The 23,913-nt window shown below is 45.7% G+C and overlaps 1 protein-coding gene across 7 annotated transcripts in view; it reads right to left on the bottom strand.

The window, feature by feature from the left end:
* The window catches only part of LOC147230110 (receptor-type tyrosine-protein phosphatase mu), a 186,283-nt gene that overhangs the window by 134,234 nt on the left and 28,136 nt on the right, over positions 1-23,913 (bottom strand). For all 7 annotated transcript variants that reach the window (XM_086153265.1, XM_086153268.1, XM_086153266.1 and 4 more), the window contains exons 2-5: positions 20,883-21,005; positions 6,862-7,136; positions 3,680-3,758; positions 1,336-1,451 (exon numbers count right to left, since the gene is read on the bottom strand). In XM_086153265.1, coding sequence (XP_086009391.1) covers positions 1,336-1,451; positions 3,680-3,758; positions 6,862-7,136; positions 20,883-21,005 — 593 coding nt within the window. The remainder of the gene's footprint in view (positions 1-1,335; positions 1,452-3,679; positions 3,759-6,861; positions 7,137-20,882; positions 21,006-23,913) is intronic.

Genomic DNA, 23,913 nt, shown 5'->3' with positions numbered 1-23,913 from the left:
ACGGCTGAGTACATTCACACACACACACACACACACACACATGCGCGGGTTCTCCCCAGCTGTCACCCCTCACAGCAGGCAGATGGGGGACATTTGTTCATTAGAAATATTTCTTCATTACTGTCATCGGGGGATTTCACTTAATGTTTGTTTTCCAGCTTCTGTGCTAATGAGGACGTGTTTGTTAAAATGATGGAGTGCCTGGCAGAGGACCTTTAGCCGGCGCCGCGCTCCCACTGATCACATGCGTGACAGCGTGCTTAGCAGCGAAGCCGCTAAGGTTATGTCTGCCAGATGCACTACCTTTCCCCGCTAAGAACAAGGTCAACCCCGCGCCGCTGTGTGGCTCGGTTGTGCCGGATATAGTACAAAAGTATCGCAGAGCCGACATCTATATAGGTTAAGACCGTGCCGCGGCGCTCCGGAACAACACGATCCCCTGCCTGGAAGTCAAAGAGGCGCTCTGGAGATCCGTTGAGCCGGTCAAACCTCCAACACCGGCGGTAAAATCGGGCGAGGAGCGAAAGGACTCACGCCGGCAATAGAAATTTAGGTTCCCCCGATTACCGCGCGGCTGAGCATTTTGTTTACTAAATCTTCTAAATCCGTCGACTCTGAATGGTGAGTCAGTTTTAAATGTATACCGTATTTTTCGGACGGTACGTCGCTCCGGATTATAAGTCGCAGCAGCCAAAAATGCGTGATAAAGAACGAAAAAAAACATTTATGTCGCACTGGAGTATAAGTCGCATTTTTTTGGGGGGGGGGATTGATTTAATAAAATCCAACACCAAGAACAGACATTTCATCTTGAAAGGCAATTTCAAATAAAAATAGAATAAAGAACAACAGGCTGAACAAGTATAGCCTATATGACGCATAAACAACAAACTGAGAACGTCCCTGCTAGGCTATGCTAACGTAACATATTACGGTAAGAGTCATTCAAATAACGATAGCATATAGCACATGCTACAACCAAACAATCGGCGTCACTCTTAATCACTAAATCCAACGAAATCATCTTCTTCGGTGTCACTTTTGAACAACTTCGCCAACTCCGAAGGTAGACGGTTCAATTATTTCACACATAAGTCGCTCCAGAGTATAAGTCGCACCCCCGGCCAAACTATGAAAAAAACTGCGACTTATAGTCCGAAAAATACGGTACATGTATTGACTTCACCTGATTCGAGCCGCGTTCGTGCAGCGACGCCAATTTATTCGCCCCTTTAGGATCCCCTTTCCTTGTTCCAGAACATGTGCTTGGTGACTCCCGCAGGACCGTTCGTGTCCGAACCCCCCCCTCGGTTTCCGACCGTTTGGGGTTCTCACCTGAAGCCAGAGGCGGAAGTTGTCCCTTTTGCGTCCGTTGACGGTGCAGTGGAAGGAGGCGGTCTGTCCGGCGTTCACCTCCACTCCCTTGATGGTCAGGAAGTGCGGCGTGTTCACTGAAGGAGGCCGGACGGCAGAGAAGAGGGTTGGTTTCCGAGTCAAACAGAAGGAGGGGGCTTCCCCCGCGGCAGCTAGCGTTTGAGGATTTTTGAGCCCGAGGCGGGGTCGCCGCCACGAACGCCGCGCCAGAGTCGGGGAAATCTGAGAGAAGTAGCCTCGGACGGATGAAGGATGCCGCGCTCGGGTTCACTATCCGGTATCCCCTCCGGTGCCTGAAGAGTCGCCTCTTTGAGGCGCAGTCTACCTAAATTTTTAAAAACAGACAAGGGTGGGCTACCGCTACTTCTACTTCTTCTTGGCTGCATCTGAACTCCATCCTCGCACCAAATGGCGGGATTTTTTTTTTTTTCAGTCTCCGTAGCATTGTTCTTGCTCCCGCGCGCTCATTACCGGAGCGGGATGGTCCACTGGAAAGTAACTTATGTAGAACGTTTTTGATTAGCAGCGCTATTCTGCATGGGAAAATAGGGCAACTCCACCGAGCGACCTTGATTCGGAACGCAAACCAAATCTCCACAGGCTTTCGCGAAAAGCTAATTCTATCGCTTTCATCATTAAGGTTTCTCCGCTTCTTCTTAATATTTCATGACCTCGTCTATGAACTCCGCCTCTTTTATAACTTTTCTTTCCGCCCACAGCCGCAGTCGATCCCGCCCGGCGCCAAAGAAGAAACATCTCAATTTCCCCCCATCGCCGATGTCCTCTTTAATTATACAGGGATAATAACACCTTTGCGTCGGATTCTCCGCCCGGTCATACGGTATAATTAGAAAATGATTCAGCTGACGGCGCGGGAGTCGCCCCTGAAAGCTAAATGCCACGGCGCCGGGTCATCGATCCCCTCCGGGGCATCGATCACGTCTCGATGCCACGTCGGTCGACTCAAACGCGGCCGTGCGCAACACCGATCCCGCCGTATCAATCCGAGCTATCGACGCGGTTGTCGGGAACCCGGATGCTTTCGAACGCTTAACGGGTCGTTAGGACGCGAGAGTCAAAGGGATCGGCGCTTCGGCTAAGGGCTCATTTATGCTAAACGTTATTAGCGTTTCCGGGGAACTCGGCGTCGTGCGGTATGCTCGAGGGAAGAGGCGAAGAAGAAGAAGAAGAAGAAGACAACACATGTGACGCCATTTTCTTCGAAGTACATTTTCCGGCGGCTCCTCCATCGTCGCCACGCTTGTGATTGTCTGAGCCGTGAACTCGGAACTCTGCGCTGCCCCCTAGTGGATGGGAAGTCTATTTGACGACAAATTTTTGACGAGTAATTTTTGGCATGGATGGACCCGGAGGGGGAAGCATGTAAGGCAGGTTTGGGCAAACTGCGGCCCGCGGGCCACATCTGGCCCGTTGGTCTTTTTAATCCGGTCCGCCGAAGATTGGCACATTCTTGAATGATTGGATCGATGAATGTGAGAGCTCAAACGGGGGATTATTTTATTTTTGGAGCTACTTGAGAATTTTCCTCAGCTGAATGAGACACATTGCCTTTCTGATGTAGCCTTTACTGTGGACATACTGACACACATGAATGAGCTGGACGTGAAAAAACGGATTTCGCATGACATGCAAGCGAACGTTAGCCAATGTTCAGGCAAATGTCAGACGAATCTGATATGTACTGTCGACAAATACAGTCTTTTATGTAATGTATTGCATCTTGCGCTGACCCGGCCCGTCTGTCAAATTTTAAAAGTCAATGCGGCCCCTTGGCCAAAAAGTTTGCCCTCTCCTGATGTAAGGGTATGCTAATAGAAACACCGGGTGAACGTCGTAGCGTCAATCGTCGTATCCCCGCCGAAGCGCCCGCCATCCCAGAAACCGGGGGCGGGGAACATAAGCCCGCCAGCTACTCTAGAAATCCCGGAGATGAGCCGAGCCGCAGAGCGTCCTCCGGGGAAGGGAAGGGAAAATAGCGGGAAACCAAAGACAAGCCGCGCCGAGCGCCACTTATTTGTTTTTCACCCTCTCTCGGAGGACAGACTCCACGCCGTCACGCCCGCATCGTATCCTCATCGCGCTCCGGCGTGACAACCCATAAATCTCCGACGACTTCAGCTTAACTCCCCGGATCGACGGACGTAGAGCTTTAACAGCGCCGACTCCGAGGCCTTGAACGGCCACGGCAACGCGGGGACGGGGAAGGGTGTCACGGGGGGAGGACGACGGCGGAGACGGCGATATTGTTTTTATGGCAAAAGGAAAAAAAAACAAAAGGACTTACTGCACTGGTGGCCTTGAACCACGACATCCTTGATGGCCAGCGAGCCGCGCTGCCCCGAGGTGACGGCTTCAAACACAATCTGCGTGGAAAAGGGAGCAGGGAGGAAGAGAAGGCTCATAACGGCGACGATAAACGGGTCCACCTGCGCCGAGAGCGGACGTTCCGGCTCTCGCTAACGGGATTAGCGCCGCGGCCGGTCTCTCCGGCGCCTGCGCAAATATAATCATCTCAGATTACCGATCGTTCGGAACCGGTGATTCACTCGACTCCCTCTCGCCTCCGACCCGGGAGACGAGGTCTAGAAACGCTAAAATTCTGCCGCTATCCGCGATTGGAAAAGCCGGCTGTGGTTTGTTTTGTTCGCCAAGCTAACAGTTTGTCGTTTCGCCGCAAAGCGGAGGCCGCGGTTCCCTCCCGGAGAACTGGAGGGCAATCATCGGGCACTTTAGCGGTGAAACTCCGAGCCGCGCCGCCGTTCCAGTCTAATTACGGTGTCAAACGCATCTCCGGGAGCCCCGGATTCCTTCTTTGTTCTCTTTTGTTGTTGACAGGACTGCACGTGCACAGCTGTCAATATGCATCCCGACACAACATGACAAAAAAAAGGGATGATCGCCGCCCTATTTTAAGGAACGGGTTCTCCGACCCGACAAATGGCCCCCCGGCGGACGGGCGTGTCCCCGCGAGGATGTCGGAGCTATTTACTTGCCGCGATAAAAAAGGAAACAGAATGTCAGTCCCTTCCCTAAACGCAGGGCGTGGCGCGCGAAGCCGTCGCGCCGCATGTAGCGCCGCTACAAATGTTTGGCATGCCGTTATCCTCTAAATATAAACCTTTATCTCGCAGCTGATGGTTTTGACGGACGGGCGGGCGGGGCCGAGGAATCTGGACGTGAAAGAGTTCGCCTTTGTCATCGGGGAGGCGGGATGCCTTCAGATAAGGGACGCCTAATTATGAATTTCTTTTTTTTTTTTTGGCTTGTGAAATATGAAAGCAAATGTCTCCGGCGCCAATCGTGGCCTCATTACGGGCTAATTTAAAGGAAATTAAAAGGCCAGCCACTTCATGTATCGCCACCAGACAATTGAACCCCCCCGCCTCCCCCTAGCGCGCTAATTGAAATCCTTTGTTTGTGCAACAGACATCAGTCGGCCCCCCGTCTAAAAGCGGTGATATAATTGATTCTAGCATCAATGATAGCGCGGGACATAATTGGGCTTGACCCACGGAGCGGGATTATTCACGCGGGACCGAAAAAAAAAAAAAAAAAACGGGCGTCGCCGTAAGGTTCTTGTTTGACGCGAGACGGACGGACGGACGGGGATCCCGGCGCTCGCCTGCTACATCGCTCCCTCGGCTATCCCTCCGGGATTTTGGCTAAGTAGTACATTACAAAGGGACTGATTAGCTGCGCCATAAGCTCCGCCTTATTGAAATCAAGACAGATGAGGACCATTTGGGGGTTTCTCCTTTCCCAGTACAAGATACCCCGATGCAGAAAAACACCGGCGCTTTGTGTTGCCTGGAACCGTTAGCGGCTAGCTGAGCCGTTTTTAGGGGACGACCTGACGGGCTAATTGTGTAATACCGAAAGACCGGGGATGACACGAAGCCTTACCGGTGATTAAAAAATAATTAGGCATCAGGTGCTTTCCTTTGACAATTGCGTAGGTTCGTAGGCAATTAAAGATACCTATAATTAGCACCGTGTTGTTAATTAGCGACAGTGTCAAGCATTGGTATCTCATTCAACGATCACAGTCATTTGCCTGTCACTCGTGAAACTAATACAGGGTATCGTACGGACTTTATACGGTCACGTACTGTAGGGGGCGCTACGATATTTCAGGACCGTTGAAAAGGAAGACGTTCTACACTCTACGTAGCTGTTCCCCGGTGGTTTCACTTCATTTGTTGTCACCTTCCCAGTGGCTGGAGTGCATCGGGGAGTGCATCTCTCTGATCCTTCTGTTTTATTGCAAGTACGTCCTGGAGTACACAGTGACCCTCGCAGCCTCGATGTTGGGCCATGAGCCGGGCAACCCGGTGGACCTGGGTCGGGTAGCTTCGGGTCTACAACCCGTTCCAGATAGGACAGTCCCCTATGTTCTCCAGACACCGGGAGGACCCTTGCACTGTCCTCGGAAAACTTTCGGAGGACGTTTATCGACCTTTCCGCACCCACCGTCAGCCACGGGCATCAAGTAGCCCTCCTCCTTGAGTTTTGAATTATTGACGTAAGGTTACCGGGGGAGTTGACCGAGCTAAGCTTTGGTCGTGTAGCATCCAGAAGGGGTGCTTTAAGTAGTTCCGGACTGTCAAAGGACTTGTTTGAGCGAGTTAAGGCGTCGTTTCTTGCTAATTTAGCGAGCGAAAAGCTAACGGCTAGTCGGTCGAGCGACGAGGAAGGGGCGATTTAGATGGCGAGCCGTTTCCCGCCGCTAGCCACACCAGCACACTGGGTTTTCGTGAAGCTAAACTGCTAACACTTGACCGGGTCATTTGCTTTCCATCAAGCGAGAGGTGCTAGATGGAAGCACCTCAAGCGTCACCTTGTACCTCTTGTATCACTCCTTTGTCCGTGGGCCGCTCATTAAGCTCATGGTCTCGCGCTCGGCGGCAAGAAACCCAGCGGCGGCCCTCGTTAACTCGGTCATCGGGGCGGCCGTGCAGAGCGGCGCAGGACCGCTCCACTCCGGACTAGCCGCGCTAGGCTATATAATGAAATAAGTCAGCAGGGACCATCTCCCATTGGGAGGTTAAAGGGTCTCTCCGCATCAATTAACATTTGGTGGACTCGGGGAAGGAGCCCGGCGAAGACTAATAGCCAGGCATGTGTGAAATCACCTCGCCCCGGCCGCCAGCCGTGTGCATTGGTAAGTGAAAATGAGTTTCAGAATTGGAAAAAGAGAACCGGCTCAGACGGGAGGGGAGAGGGAACAGATTACCATGGATACCGAGATAGCCCCAGAAATCAATAATCTCGGGCGTTTTGAATGGGCTGTTGTGCGATTGTTTGGTCCCTTCTCAAATAATAAATTTGTCTTGCTCCAACCAGATAGCCGGCCTTAATGACTTTGGCTTGGGCTGTAAAAGCGGCATACAAAGAAGTAACCTAGTTCTGTGCTGAGTCATTTGCGGAGAAAAGACCCGCGATTCGGGGGCTACCCGCCCCCCTCACCTGATAGAAGTTGGGCCAGTAAGTGCTGACTGCCAGCTCCACCTGCCCCCAGGAGCGAGAAGCAGGGCCCGACACGTTCCAGACGGGCATCCCCATGGGACTGTTGTTTTCCTTGATGTAAACGTTGAGCTGGCCCGGGTGGCTGCCGTCCCTGCCTCCGATGTAGTACTGGAAGTTGACGCAGTGCGTGTCGTTCTCCTTCAGCTGGGGCGACAGCAGCAGGGCCCGCTGGCCCGCGAAGCGCCCCGACGTGTTCACCATCACGAAAGACGAACCTGCGGACACCATGAGACCGGTTATCGCTAACGGGTAGCGGCGTTTACAAGCATGACGCTCCTTCCAGTGTCCAGATGCTAACGGTTCTAGCATTCCTTCCACTGGCCGGATGCTAACGGTTCCAGCATTCCTTCCACTGGCTGGATGCTAATGGTTCTAGCATTCCTTCCACTGGCTGGATGCTAACGGTTCTAGCATTCCTTCCACTGGCCGGATGCTAACGGTTCTAGCATTCCTTCCACTGGCCGGATGCTAACGGTTCTAGCATTCCTTGCATTGTCCAGATGCTAACGGTTCTAGCATTCCTTCCACTGGCCGAATGCTAACGGTTCTAGCATTCCTTCCACTGGCTGGATGCTAACGGTTCTAGCATTCCTTCCACTGGCCGGATGCTAACGGTTCTAGCATTCCTAACACTGGCCGGATGCTAACGGTTCTAGCATTCCTTCCACTGGCTGGATGCTAACGGTTCTAGCATTCCTTCCATTGTCCAGATGCTAACGGTTCTAACAATCCTTCCACTGGCCAGATGCTAATGGTTCTAGCATTCCTTCCACTGGCTGGATGCTAACAGTTCCAGCATTCCTTCAATTGCACAGATGCTAACTGTTCTAGCATTCCTTCCATTGTCCAGATGCTAACGGTTCTAGCATTCCTTCCACTGGCCGGATGCTAACGGTTCTCGCATTCCTTCCACTGGCCAGATGCTAACTGTTCTAGCATTCCTTCTACTGGTTGGATGCTCACAGTTCTAGCAATCCTTCCACTGGCCGAATGCTAACGGTTCTAGCATTCCTTGCGTTGTCCAGATGAGATGAGATGAGAACAACTTTATTAATCCCGAAGGAAATTGTTGTGCCAGAGTTTCAAGTAAAAAAAACATAACAGTAATAGATAATAGTAGAAAGGAGGAAGAATAAGAAATATAATGAAATATGAATTATCTGCTAACAGATGCTAACGGTTCTAGCAATCCTTCCACTGGCCGGATGCTAACGGTTCTAGCGTTCGGTTCCGCACGTTGATGAGCTTGTCTCTTCGGCGGTACGTGAAAGCAGCAGGACGGAGGTCATGTGACAACCAGCGTCCAATCCCCATTGAAAATCTCTTAGTGGTAACAACATTTACTGCACATGTTTTGCCTTTTATGCCACCAAATAACATATAAACAAACCTAAAAAGTATTTGTTTAACTCCGTAAAAATCCAAGCTTTTGTCAGAAATGTTTGTTTGGCTGCAATTCTACCGGCTATTCTGCTTTATCACGGTGTAATAAATAAGAAATAAACCGCAATTATGAGAACTCTTCATGCAATTCTACATTTTTTTTTCTTTTTTTATATATATCCTTTGCAACGGGAACTGTCACATGATTCTTTTCCGAAGTCCTTGTTTATTTTTTAAACCATTTATTAACTCTTATTGTCATTGGTGGGTTTTGCCAAAAAAGATAAACAAACATATTTTAAACTTTTTTCTCCAATTCAAATCATGGATATTTTTTCGCTATACCACAGGTTTGTACTGTATAAGTGATTTTTTTTTTTATATTTATCATTTCAGTCATTTTTAGGGATAAAATAAGCATTTTCGAGGGCGGCGACGAACCAGAGCGAGGCATTTTGTATCCTGAGCTCTGATTGGCTCGGCCACCCAAGCTTCATGGTGATAAAGAATAAAAATATATAAATATTCAAATAAAAATATAATAGTAATAATAATAATACATTGTTTTTCTTTATAAGTGATTTTTTTTAATATTTATTATTTTAGTCATCTTTATGATTAAAATAAGCATTTTCGAGGACGGCGACCAACCAAAGCGAGGCATTTTGTATCCTGAGCTCTGATTGGCTCGGCCACCCAAGCCTCATGGTGATAAAGCATAAAAATATATAAATATTCAAATAAAAATATAATAATAATAATAATAATACATAGGTTTTCTTTAAAAGTGATTTTTTTATGTTTATTATTTCAGTCATCTTTATGGTTAAAATAAGAATTTTTGAGGGCGGTGACCAACCAGCGCGAGGCATTTTGTATCCTGAGCTCTGATTGGCTCGGCCACCCAAGCGTCATGGAGATAAAGCATAAAAATATATAAATATTCAAATAAAAAATGGTCCCTACTTCGCAGATTTTCCACCGTATATAGATAAATATGGCTTGCGTGGACACAAATAAAGGCCAAGCGTGGAGTTCTGGCCTGCCTTCCATCATTCCATGCCTCAAAGCGGAGCTGCCGAGGTGGAGTAGAAACATCTGGCGACCCTCGCCAGAAGAAGGAAGAAGAAGAAACGCCTTGACTGTCTATTACGGTTGAACGTCAGCCGAATATGACCTCCGTTTTGAAGCCATCATGGATGAACCTGAGCAGAAGGCGGCGCCAGGGGAGCAGTCGGCGCTTCAGTGTCTGAGCGGCAACAACTCAACTGACAAGGAGGAACGCAGCGCACAAAAACACTGAACACAGGAGGAGGAGGAGGTAACAACACACACAATTAGTGTGTAGGTGAGTGCACATAGTATGCATATGTGTGTGTATGCATGTGTGTGTGAGTATGTATGCATGTGTGTTTGTGTGTGTGTGTATGTATGTATGACTGTGTGAGTATATGTATATATGTATGCCGGTGTGTGAATGCATGTGTGTGTGTATGCATATGTATATATGTATGCATACGTGTATGTATGCGTGTATGTATGCATGTGTGTGTATGTACTTATTTATGCATGTATATGTCTATGCGTATGTATGTATGTATGTATGCATGTGTGTGTACGCATGTATGCATGCATGTGTGTGTGTATGCATGTGTGTGTGTATGTATGTATGAATGTATGTCTGTCTGTTTGTGTATGTATGTATGTATGCATGTGTGTGTATATGTATGAATGTATGCATGTGTGTGTATCTAAGCATGTGTGTGTATCTATATAAGTATGTATGCCTCTGTGTATATACAGCATGGTTGTGTGTTTGTAAGTATCCATGCATGTATGTATGCATGAGTATCTGTATGCATGTGTGTATGTATGTGTGTGTGTGTGTATGTATGCATGTCTGTTTGTGTGTGTATGCATGTATGTATGCATGCGTGTGTATGTACTTATGTATGCATGTATATGTCTATGCGTATGTATGTATGTATGTATGCACGTGTGTTGGTATGCATGTATGTATGCATGTATGTCTGTGTGTGTTTGTGTATGTATGTATGCTTGTGTATATATCTAAGCATGTGTGTGTATCTATATATGTATGTATGCCTGTGTGTATATACAGTATGTGTGTGTGTTTGTAAGTATGTATGCATGTATGTATGCATGAGTATGTGTATGCATGTGTGTATGTGTGTGTGTGTGTATGTATGAATGTCTGTTTGTGTGTATGTATGTATATATGTATGCATGCGTGTATGTATGCATGTGTGTGTATGTACTTATGTACGAATGTATATCTCTATGCGTATGTATGTATGTATGCGTGTGTGTGTGTTTGTATATATGTATGAAGGTATGTCTGTGTGTGTTTGCGTGTGCATGTATGCATATGTGTGTATGCACCTGAGCGTGTGTGTGTATGCATGTGTATAAATATATGGATGTATGTGTGTGTGTGTGTGTGTGTGTGTGTGCATGTGTGTATGTATGTATGCATGCATGTGGGAATGTAAATGTTTGTATGTATATGTGTTTGTGTGTATTTATGTGTATGTATGTGTTTATGTATTTGAACGTATGTGGGTATATATATGTTCCATTCCCACTCCAAAACACGTCAGTCACATGTTCTCTTGTGAGAACCCTAATTGTCTCGTCAGCGAGCTCAACACACACACACACACACCTACACACACACACACGCACACACACGTATTCGTATGCTGCAATTGTAAGGCTTGCCGTTTCCATCTGTCTCCAGCCTCGGATAACAAGCAAGGTGGGTGGGAGTGGGGACGGGGGGTCTGCCATGTTTACACGATGAAGGAGGAGGATGAGTGGTGATGGTTGTTACACTGGAACACACACACACACACACACACACACACACACACACACACACACACACACACACACACACACACCTCGGGGTCACATGACCAGGCTGAGTTTACATTGATCGTCTCTTTGGCGGTACTGGTCTCCCACAGCATCTCGCCGGTTGTCACGACAACGGGGAAAAATTGGAAAATCACTTGGAGCGATCTCTTGTGTGATTTTCGTTTTTTAAGTCAAACAATGCTATTGTTTGTCTATTATCAGCGCTTTTTTTAATTTCATTTTAATTTAACAATATTTTTAAGCATTTCTACTTGGTTTGTATCCATTTGTTTTTTTATTTGTTATTTTACTATTGCCTTTATGCCTTTTTCCCCCCAAATAAATACAAACATTCATAGATAAAATCATCAAAAAGTTGTTTTTTAATCACGATATCAGCAAGAAATTACCAGAAAATATTGCTTCAAAAATTTAAAAATAGATGGGTGTACCTGTCACATTGTGAGAGAAAATGTCCATAAAATATTTGAAATAAAAAAAACAAATTTTTTCTCATGTATTCATTTATTTATCACATTTATTATGTAAAAAAGAAATATCAGCTCAGATTCTCCTGCTCATTTTTGTTTTTTATTTACAAATCGCATGGAAAAAAAACCAAAAAGAAGCGCCTGGGGGAAAAAAAAAAAAAAAGTTTTTTTTTCACAATAAACCCCGTCAAACTAACTAGCTGTTTTAATCAGTTTAATCCAGAATCCACAGATTTGTCGTCGTTTTTTTAAAAATCTTACATGGTCGTTTCACCCGAAACTGCCGTTTATTGCCTTTCTCCCTTCGGACCTCCGTTGCAATCAGTCTTGCTTTATTTTGATTTTTTTTTTTTTTTTCTTTTAAAAAGCGATAAAAGGTGGAACGTCCAACCATCTGCTCCGTGAGCCACCGCATCCAAGATCAAGAAAGGTTGCAGTGAACTTTTCATTTCAAACAGCAGCGTTGCCGCCGTTCTCCGTGTGAGTAATTAGAGAAGCAATTACCCCCCCCAACCCCCGCCCTCCGCGCTTTTATTACCATCTTAACGACATATTAATAAAACAAAAGCTAGCGCGCGAGAAGTCTCTGGAAGCCGCCTGGCTATTATTTAATTTGCGTGACGATGGAAATGGGAATCTCAAGAAGCCCCGCCCAGCGCCGTGGGAAAAGCTAGCGCGCGGGAAATCGAAGCTAACCGGGTAAAGAAGTGTGTTTCTGTGGGGGAGGGGGGGGGGACTTGACCACATCGGTGGCGCCCATTGTCATTCACTTCCTGTGTGTGTGTGTGAGCGCCGCGGGGAACCTGCTGCGCCGCGACAAGCTAATTAGCCCAGGAAACTAAGTGCAAATTATAACGACGGTGTGTTAGCACTGTGCTAATGCGCAGCCAATGCACAACGGCCCCCCCCCCGCCATCGCCGCCGCCACCCCCACACCTGCCGGCGGTGCGCTCAGGACCAATTAAAAACGGAGAGCTTGAAAAGGCCAAGTCTTGTGCAGATTTATTATCGCTACCTTCAGCTTCCGTCACAGTGACAACGTCGCCGGTCGCGATGTATAAATATATGTGTATATACTGCTCAAAAAAATAAAGGGAACACTTGAACAACACAATGTAACTCCAAGTCAATCACACTTGTGTGAAATCATAGTGTCCACTCAGGAAGCAACAGATTCATTTTGACTTGTTTTAAGGACATTACATCAAAGTTGGATCAGCCTGGAGTTTGTTTTTACACTTTAATTTTGAGTGTGATTCCCAATCAAGACCTCCATGGGTTGATACAATTGATTTCCATTGATCATTTTTGTGTGATTTTGTTGTCAGCACATTCAACTGTGTAAAGAGCAAAGTATTTCATAAGAATATTTCATTCATTTAGATCTAGGATGTGTTTTTTAAGTGTTCCCTTTATTTTTTTGAGCAGTGTATATATATATATATATATATATATATATACACACGAGGGTTCTCAGACTTTCGGCCCTCAGAACAATATTTTGTGGCCCCCCTGCCTGGAATCAGCCCGTGCATTTTTTTTCTCGCATCCATCTGGGGGGTTTTATACAGTGGGTTTCAAAAAAAAAAAAAAAAAAAAAACAAGGCAAGGGAAAAAAAAATGAAAAAGTAACTTTGCAATGTATTTTTTTTGCTTCGGAATTTGAAAAGAAAATGATTTTTTTCATGAAAAATTTTAAAAAGATCTTTTCTTTTCTTATTTCTGTAAAAAAAAAAACACAAAAACAATAGCAAAAAAAAAATGAAAAAAATTGATTTAAAAATTAGAATAGCAATCAATTTTCTCAAATTCTAGTCGCAAATTTTCCCACAGTGACAAGATCAACGATATTTTAAGGGTGTCATTTCATCAATTCTTTTTTAAAATTCATTTTTAATATTAATTCGTTATGTATTTTTTAGAGGAGCAGAAATATTTCTATAGAAATATTTTTATAATTTACCTGTTTACACTAAAAAAAGAAAAAAAATTGGACTTAGTGTTACTTCTAGGTAATGATTTTTAAAATTATTTTTCAATGATTTTCAAATTGAGATTGACACCCCTGATTTTTACAGTTGTGTTCAAAATAAAAGCAGTCCAACATGACTTGCCAGATCACTGTTTTTGGTATAAATCATATTATTACATGGCAAATAATTGACCAGTAGGTGTATTAGAGTCAGAGAAACCAACAGACACAACAAAAGCTCCTGATTAAATGAAAGGGACGTGTTCAAAATGTGACTGGAGAGAGGAAAACATATAAAGAAGTGTAGAAAAAGATCAGCTAAAATGATCTCCAATGAAAAGCCAAATTAGAGAGACGCGGAAGCAAAAACAAAGATTACCGTTCGAAAATCAAAAATGCTGTTTCTGATGGAATAAACAAGAAATGCAAAGAAATTGTGGAAGGTTTTCAAATCGTCCTGGGATGGAATACCTGTTGCAGGATGTTTGTTAACGCCGTGCAGCAAAAAACTAATATGTAGTAACTAAATATTAGTTTAGTGATTCTCAGGAATGCTTAATCTTAACGTTTTTTCAGTTTATTGAGTAAATATTTGAGTTTGGAATGAAAAATACAGACACTGCTATTTTTTTTTCTTTTTTAAACACACCAATATCATTTTTTTCCTTCATTTTCTGTAAAGTAAGTTAAATATTGATACCTTTTTTCTTTAGGTTTTGATGCAAAATATAATGTGCATTGTTAGCGATGAATGGAAATAAAAAAATCGAAGAATTTTGAAAATATAAGGATTTTTTACTGACGTTTTAAAAAACACTGCTATTATTTTGAACACAACCGTGGATACGGACTCTATATAAATACACACACACATATATATACACACGTATATATATATACACACATATATATATATCTACACATGTGCATATATATATATACACACACACACACACATATATATGCACATATATATACATATATACACATATATACATAAACATACATATATAGATACATAACATAGACACACACCCACATATATATAATATATATACCCACACGCACATATCCACAAACACACGTGTGTGTACACGTGTATATATATATGTGTGTGTGTGTGTGTGTGTGTGTGTATGTATATATATGCACACACACGTATATATACATATATATACACACACACGTATATATATATATGCACATATATACAGATATATACACATACTGTATATAAATAAACACACATATACTTACATATATAGAGACACATATAACATTCCTACACACGCGCATATATATATATATATATATATATATATATATACAAATATTTGTTTTATTTTCTTTGAGCTTAAGACGTAAGATTTCAGATTTTCTTTAAGAAGCGCTAATAAGGTTTGATAAGGAGGTTCCAGCAGAAAAGTACCCGTTACTTTTTCCGCATTTCAAATGCGAGGCAATGAAAGAATGAACGTTTGGTTTTTTTTTTGTATCAGCCTGACGTTTGAATGAGAGGGTGAACGGTCGCAAGCTTCTATATGAGGTGAACAAATACGATCAACCCTCAGATATTGAGCGCCGTTTTTGTTTTTCTCTGCCCGCCCGTCATCCCGGGCGGTTCCAGGTTTGATTACAGGGGAGGGAAAAACCCAAGCGCCAAAATAGATCCTCGCTTTGACGGAGCGTCCAGATAAAACACCACTGCACCTCCGGGGTAACAGCGTGAGCGCAGAACTACGGCCAGACGGCGGACGCTTTTTTTTCCTCTTCTTCCTCTTTCTCTCAGCACGCCGCCCTGCTGTCCGATTCTTCTGATCAACCCCCGAATCCTTAACCGACCCGCTACCGCTTCAACATTTCCAGGGCTTCATTTTCATCTAAACAAATAAATTCATTAAACTTATACCTCACTTTTTTTTCAAGATTCAATGTGGGAAAAATACTTTTGTTAGCCGCTTAGCTAGTGCTATCATTTGGCCCCACGGATGCTCAAGCTAGTGGCTAATATGGATGATACCAGGCTAGCCGGCTAAGCTAATGTGATCAAGCCATTGGCTTAGCCGGCTAGCTACCAGGTAAACAAACCTGACAGTAAGTGCGAGAGGGGTGGGGCAAACAATGAAATACAACCTGCAAAAATGATAAAAATAATAATAACAATAGTATTGTAGTGATTGTGTAAAAATTTGACACTACAAGAAAAAAAAAAAATCATCCTTGGTGAGAATTAATTTTCAAAAAATATCTACATCAGTATTAAAATGTTTGAGAAAATTGGCGTTAGTTGAATAAATGGATGAAATTCGAATGAGGCGGGTACGGCGGGAGGCCGGCGTCCGGATTAATTACGGGCCGGGAAGCGGGTCTGAACCCGGGATATCATTTGCAAGAACGACCGGCGCTCATTATCCCTCCTCGGCTCGGGTCTCGAACCCGGCGAAAATCATTATGTGAAGAGAAGCGATGAAGGGGCGCTCTTTAAAAAAAACCCCGGCCCTCCAGGTCTCATTTGCTGATAAAAATCCGCAGAGGTCACGGCGGCGGCGAGGAGCCGGCCGCCACCTCGGAAATGTCAATGAAGACGGCGTGCGGCGGGAGTCGGGGTGGCTTTTCTCGCCGTCTGCCGCCAATCAGAAAAAAACGGGTCGGGCTGTTAGCGGCGGCCTCCCCGGGACCTTCCCCTCCGCGTCCTTTTGAAACATGAAAGTAACCCGATAAAATAAAGACGGAATAAGTTTGGGTTTGAGTCGAGCACATTCACCTGGAGCCACGTATCATGCCGAGCACGCGCCGCCGCCGCCGCCACTTCGGTCGGCGGGAGCTGACCCTCATTATGTCCCGCCGCGGCCGCGGTTTTGTCGCCGCACGTCAATCAACGCCCGCTCCTTAATTTAAACGCCTTAATGTGTCATCTTAATATGCGGGATGCGCTTCCTGGCGCCCCGCTGCAATAAAAGGGGGGTCGTGTAATGGGCCATTTGCCAGATACAAACCCATTACGGCGCCGGGAAGGCGGGGGGGGAGATGGGCTCGCCGTGCACGCCGTGCACGCCGACAAAACGCAGTAAACAAACGTGTGACGGGAGCGCGGGAGGTCCGGCTTCCCACAAATCAGCTGTTCTATGACACAGTAATGATATATAGTACACTAGCATACACACACACACGCACACACACACCCACACACACAGGGCAGCAGAGCTGATAGCATGACGCTAACTAGACCATCGGTAGCAACAGGTTTGGTGTCTCGCTCAATATATTTTTATACTCATATTTTGATTCCTTTTTGTGCGACATGGCTAAATCATCAACCTCGGCTGTTTACAAAGTCGCATCAAACGAGAAAACCTGGTAGTTCCTTATATATTATAAATAAATACAATAATCATGCGAATAATAATAAATGAAAATTTGAAAAATACACTGCTTCAATAAAATAAAAAAAAAATCAATGAAAAGGGTGGTTAGGAGCTGCAAACCAGAATATTTATATTCATATATACATATATAGATGTGCTGTTGTATCAGAGGGTTCGTCAGTGGCTCTTTTATATTTTTATTTTACATTTATTTATGCGCTAAATAGCTAAATCAGCAACTGTTTTCAAAGACACTCAGTGGGGGAATTGGTGATTCCTTAAGTAGATAAAGAATGTACGTAAAGAAAAAAACATTTTATAAGAAGAATGATAATAAAGATCCCGATAATAACAATAATTATGATAAAAATAATAAGGAAAATTACATTAATTTAAAAAATGCATTTAAAATTTCACTGATTATCTGCTGTTATCCAGAATATGTACATATAAACACACACACACACACACATATAATGCATACACATGCAATGGGTAAATATAAATGAAATTATGATAACACTCCTTATAATGATGATAATAATCATCATCAATATGATATAATAAATGCACTTTCTTTTCACTCCTTATTTGCTACAAACTAGACAAAATGTAAGAAACATTTATTACAAGAATAGACTTTGTGAGGAATAAGTACTAATGTGAGGGATAAATAATATCTGAAGTTTATTATCTCAACAAGTAAAAAGAAAACAGAACGTGAATTCATGGAAAGTTAATTTGAACAATTTGATGAGATTTGATGGTAATTGTTTTTTCTCTCCTTCAAAGCGTTTTACACTAGCATACACACACACACGCGCGCGCACACACACACAGGGCAGCAGAGCTGATAGCATAACGCTAACTAGACCATCGGTAGCAACAGGTTTGGTGTCTCGCTCAAGGGCACTCGAACTGAAAGTGAAAGTGAAACTACCTTCACACACATTCATTCATTCACGAAACGACGGATCCGGATTACGTCAGGCAGACGACCGGAATGCCGACCCTCCTCCCCCTCGGTCATCTCCAGGAATCAATTCACAAATGTATCAGATGTCATAATGCGCACACACACACACACACACACACACCATCCATTTATCATATAATGGGGTTTCTCCTTAACCCTCCCACTGGAGTGGGGGTGGGTGGTCGACTTGTGAATGGCGCTAAAGCAATTAGCTTATTTTCACCACGTGCCCCCCCACCCCTCGGCAAATCCCATCTTTTTTGCTGATGTGATTTAAATTTTGATTAAATTTCTGATGTCCTTCAGTCTCTCTCTTTCTCTCTACTTGTATTTTCCTCTAAATGTCTTTCTCCTCCTTCTTTCACTCGTCCTGCGAGTGGGTTTGGGGGGGGTTGTAAAATCATTACCTCCTAATTGAAGCAGTCCTTCAATTAGGTCCTTGTTTTCCTTATGAAAAAATTTTAAAAAAAAATTATGAAAAAATAAAAAAAAAAAAATTATGAAAAAAGAAAAAAAAAAAGATTAAAAAAAATTATCTGCGCAGAAGCGGAGAAGAAAAGGAAGATACATTGAAAGAAGGGGCGGGTAAAAAAAAAAAAAAAAAAAAAAAAAACACCCTTTTGCCCCCAAGAAGAACCTCGATTTCAGCTTCAGACAAAAACCCTAATTAATCTCAGACACCATCAGAAGAGGCAGCTTCCACCACCAGCTGAGACCCAAAAAAAACAAAAAAAAAAAACCTTTGGAAGCACTCGGCCTCCCCCACGGCTTCCCACGTCCACACCAGGTCAGCTCAGACTGATTGACAGCCGCCGCCCCTCCCTCCAGGAAAGAAAAGGCAGCTTCAACATCTCAAGTGTGCGGTTGACATTCGGGCCAAGTGTGTGTGACAGGAGTGTGTCCAGCCTGTCCTTGGGAGGAGGGTGTGTGGGGGTCCGATTAGCGTCCTCGAGGCAATCACGCGGTTGCTCCCGCTAGCGCCTGGCGTGAACGGGAAGAACGTGATCCAATGAAAATAGCGCCGTCGAGGTCGTTTCCTATTTCCCCGGCCCCGCCGCGGTAAAGACGTCTCTGTTTCAATTACACTTCCGGGAGAGTCCCGGAGCAAGGATTGCTAGCACGTAGCGATCGGCTAAGCGAGTATGCCGACGCCCCACCTGTGGAGCGCAGCCTCTGCGAAGGAGTGGGACCCCTCTTAACCAGACATCCAATTTATAAGATGTCTGTGGAAATTCTCAGTCATCCATGTCATGGGGGATTCTAAATGCACAACAAGATGGCCCAAAACAGGAGGGCCACCACTTCGGGACAGGACTACGCGGTCCACCGAACCCCGAAGGACAAGGGACATTCGTTTGAAAAGAGCATCGTCCGTATTCTGGTCAGAGAAGACAGATATTTGGAGTCAAAGAAGCCGTATTTTTCAAAACAAACGGGGGGTTTGAGACACGACCTTTCACAAACGTGCAACATCGTACTGGGATCGATACCAAGACGGATTTGCAAACACGGACCGGACACATCTGCACCCAAAAAACTAGGAAAGACCCTGGCAACGTCCACATGAGCCTCATGTGATCCAACGCTAATTTGTTTAGCTTTATCTTTTCGCACCCCGATCCAGGTAACCCCACTAAATTGTTCCGACGAACGACACCTCCGTTAGCATAACAAAAAGTGAGGGCTGAAACGCCTTCAAGTAAAGAAATACAAGTCCAGTTGCCAAGACAAGAAGATTTCGACAAGAATCCAATTTATAACGTGCGTAAAATGTTAATTCGTAGGTCACGCCTTCACTGCGACCTTTGCACCCCCCCCCCCCCCCCCCCCCCGCCCTGACATTAATCAGTTGCGGTGGGAACCCCCCCCCCCCCCCCCAAGAGGAAGTAATTTCTCCAGGGTGTTCTCAACGCCTGCTACCCTGACGTGCTCACAAACAAATCCGCGCCGGCTGCTAGCGAGGAAAGCTAGCTAGGTTGTGCTGATAGACGCTCCCCCCCCGCCTTGTTGTGGCGTGGGGAGGGAGTGTGATGCAGTTCGGGGAGAAGCGGCATAATGGCTGTCGCACTAAAAAGGAAAAAGTAGTCATCGATCAGACACTGCGCAAACGATGCTAGCTAGCATCAAAACGGGAACTCGGCGTGACGGAAAAAGAAGAAAACAACTATATTAGCGGTTTTACTGAAATTGACTTCAGCAGTGACTTCACCTTAATGGCAACGTCTGGCTTGTTGAAATAGTCCGACCTCACAGCAGATCCATCACAGTTCACACGAGTGACTCACTGCTTCGTCAAATTAGCCTCCCGTGGATTATACAGGGTCTCGGCTCGTAACCACGGAAACCTTTTATGTTTCTCTATTTGAAGAATGTACTGATACGCTAGAACAACAATGTAAGTAATTAGCTTAAATTGAAATAGATGAAACCACCAAAAACATTTTTTATCCAACTTTATCATGAAGCAAATAGCACAAAAGAACTGTGTTTGCGTTCTTTACTTTCATACTGCCAAGTCAAGTACACAGCAGAGCACACGCATTCGAATACACTTCGAGTGTAAGTATAAGTACACTTCAAATACTCCAAATACTTCAAACGCCTCCCTGTTGACGCCGGGAAACAGAATATGCTAACATGCTAGCACCTGTTCACGTAGCACATGTGCATATTTGGGAGGGCACAATACTGGGTACAGAGTACTCGCGGCACTGACGTACAGTACAGCAGGATTTTGGACGGTTTACTGCAAAAAACGCAGTACTGGAGACAAAGGAGAGGTTGACGGTTGTATGTCTCGATTTCGGCGCAAGTGACATTGTCAGACATTCACGTACCGCGGCCGCACATATCTGTAGGTGCTAACATCTCGAAGCTAGCAACGCCAGCGTTACCTGAGGGCATCCATGGGTCCGGCGGAGGCTTTTCCCTGGTGTTGACCTGCTCCCAGTCCAGGTCGTCGTCTCTGCCTTGGCTGTATCCGCACGCCGCCAGCGTCTTCCCGAAGTTACAATCACCTGCGCGACAAAAAGGGAAGGAATGTATGGTTTCCATTAACTCTCAGCGCCAATCAATGGAAATATAAATTAATCTTTCCTTTCTCCGCAGGCGCCGAACAACAAGGTTCGTTTAAGTGAGACGGAGAGAGGGATCGCCCGAGTGGGCGAGGCGCAACATGCATTACCGTCATTTGCAAGACGGCGGTCCGCCCCCCCGCGACAAGTGCGAGGCGTCCAACTCCATCATCGTTAGGCATCAAACTGCACCGCCATCAGGGCGCAATTGATTTATATTCCTCGCCGGGGCCCGAGAACTCCGCGGACCCCAGCTCTAATCTGTTTTACAAGCAGCTTGCGAATATGACAGGCGAGCGGCCATTAAGGGTTTTAACTGGAGAAGGGGTGGCGGCGGCGGGGAAACGGGCGCCGCGCCGCGAACCCCCATTTCTCCGGTGTGATCGATTCGTACAAATACCCCCATTGTTCCTCGGATCTTGAAAGGCCACGCGGAGAATGTGGAAGTCGAGCCTCCGCCCGCCCGCCCGCCAAAGTGCTTTTCAATCTGCTCATAAATCTGCAAAAAGAAAAAATGGCTTTTACGCCGCGGGATGTTTTCTATCAAGTCGGCCATATTGGATCGCGTGTCCGATCGAATACGGCTCCGTACGAGCAAAGGCCCGTCGCTAATAGGTTTCTAAGCACAGATGCCATTCCTACCTCCACCTTTGGGAACGTCCTTCGGAGGCCAGGACCAATATCTCATCTCCCCCCGAGCCCGCCGGCCCCCCGGCCCACCCTGACATTCTGCAGCATACCGGCGACAAGCCGCCGGTTTGTTTTTCCCCCGATTCATCTCTCCGGCTGACATTTGCGTCGCGAAAGGGAAAACCAGTGGCCAAACGAGAGGAACACGGCAAGAATTAATATCCGGGGGCGGCTGCTAATGATACGGTCGGCGCTTTGTCGCAAACAACGCCATTGCCAAAGCGTCACAGGTAAACCGTTAAGGAATGGTCGGGATTCTTTTTTTTTTATTTTTTTCCCTGGAAATTCCACAGGCGCGCATGGCAACACATCACCAAAGTAACGTCTGACCTATTAGCGGTGGGCTAATACCAAAGCTAAAAGCTGTTTTCCAGCAGCAAAGCTTTCCAAACCAAGGCACACAGAGGAGAAAAATACGAGGGGAACCAGATTATTCTTTGGACAAACCCGGACTGAATTAGAATCAGATAAACTTTATTGGTCCCGCAGGGGCAATTGGAGGGCACAAGGAGTAGCTTAGCAATAGGAATGAGTTGTGAAGCATTCCTAATTTCCACCGCAAATCCGTCCCCGTTGGTGGCAGAACAAGGGATTATCTTCCCGCGATCCCAGATCGCACCTGGGGTGTCAGAGAAGTGTGCTAGGGAGGCGCAAGACATGTATGGTGTGACGGAGAGCATATGGGGAAGCAGCTCTGAACACCTTCTAGTGCAACAAGGTCACGGACAGGCTGACCGACGAGGTTAGAAGGGAGACGACGTGGACGAAGAAGTTTGCAGATGACATTGTGATCTGTTGTGAGAGCAGGGAACCGGTGAAGGAACATCTAGAGAGGTGGAGGTACATCCTAGAGAGGGAAGGACTTATGGTCAACCACAGCAAGACAGAGGGACAGAGGACGTGAAGTTGATTGGTTTGAGAGAAGATGATGCAGTGGAGAGGGTTAGATGGAGGCGGATGATTGGCCGAGATGTTCCCCTCAGAAGGGAACAGCCCAGAGGACAAGAGGAAGAATCTGACATCAACACTCTTAAAACCAGCCCGTGGAGAACATGAGAACATGTGAAGCGTTCCGGCACGTGGGCGCCATATTTGGAGGATTCCGCAGCTCGAGTTAATCTGTGAGCTGAAGGCAATTCAGCTAATTTAGCTCGTTTCCTCTCGGAACCAGAGCGCGATCTGTGGGAGTTCTTAACTCGCCGTGAAGTAGAACAGAGGAACATAAAACTACAAACCGAGGCCGTCTCCCGAGGATCCTCAAGGCTGGCGCCGCCATCCAAAGGCAACAACGCCGCTTACTAATGGTTACAACTGTGATACTGTACACAAATACTTACAGATACCACCGAGGCAGCTCGAAGCCATCCCACGTGGGTGGGTTCAGGGGCAAATGTGACGGCTAATGAGCAACCCTTGTAGCTTTGCGGCACGCGGCTAACGCTAAATTCGATCGGAATGGGGCGTTCAATCGCCAACGGGGTTGCTTATTAGCATGCTACAGGCCGGACCCGCGCTCAGCATGTTCGTCATGATACGTCGACCCAGGACTAGCATGAGCAAAAGCTAGCGTGAAAATATGAGCGAATCCCTGAAGCAACTAGCTCTTGCGCTAGCCCTCCACCACTCGTTGAAGACTTCACACTCAGTGACCTCTTGTACTCCAAACAAAATTAATGTTTAGGGGTGTTTTTTCCCAAGTAAGGAGAACGTTTTACACGAGGTCTTTGGCTGCGGCATCACAGCGACTGGCTGCGATCCATCAATATTTTGACTCGATAGTTCCAAGATCCTTTGCCCTGAGCCGCCCACCTTCCTCTCACAGCATGGAGGAGCTCAAACAAACCCGAAGAGGTGGCTTTTATCGGCGGTTAATACTCAAAAATATCGATGGCGCCGGCAAATAGCGGAACGTATTCCAAGTCGGCGGGTGATGGGCGGGAGGGGAATCGGAATTAATTTCATTAATAAATAAATAGATAAATAATAGCCATCAAAAAGAACGCGAACAAAGCGGAGCGGGTTTTTCTCTCGTGATGTTTAATAATGAATCAGAAGAAAATGAGCGGCTGAAACGCCGTCGCCGTCTTCAAAAGGCGTCATTAGCAGCTCTGTCCTGTTAATGATTCTCTCGGCGCTCTCCGCCGTCCAAAACAAAAGCGGG

Source organism: Fistularia commersonii, chromosome 10 (assembly GCF_037954325.1).
Source record: "Fistularia commersonii isolate RoL2024-O1a breed Wild chromosome 10, RoL_Fcom_v1.0, whole genome shotgun sequence".
In the NCBI taxonomy this organism is placed as follows: Eukaryota; Metazoa; Chordata; class Actinopteri; order Syngnathiformes; family Fistulariidae; genus Fistularia; species Fistularia commersonii.
This window is presented reverse-complemented; position numbering and strand designations above follow the sequence as displayed.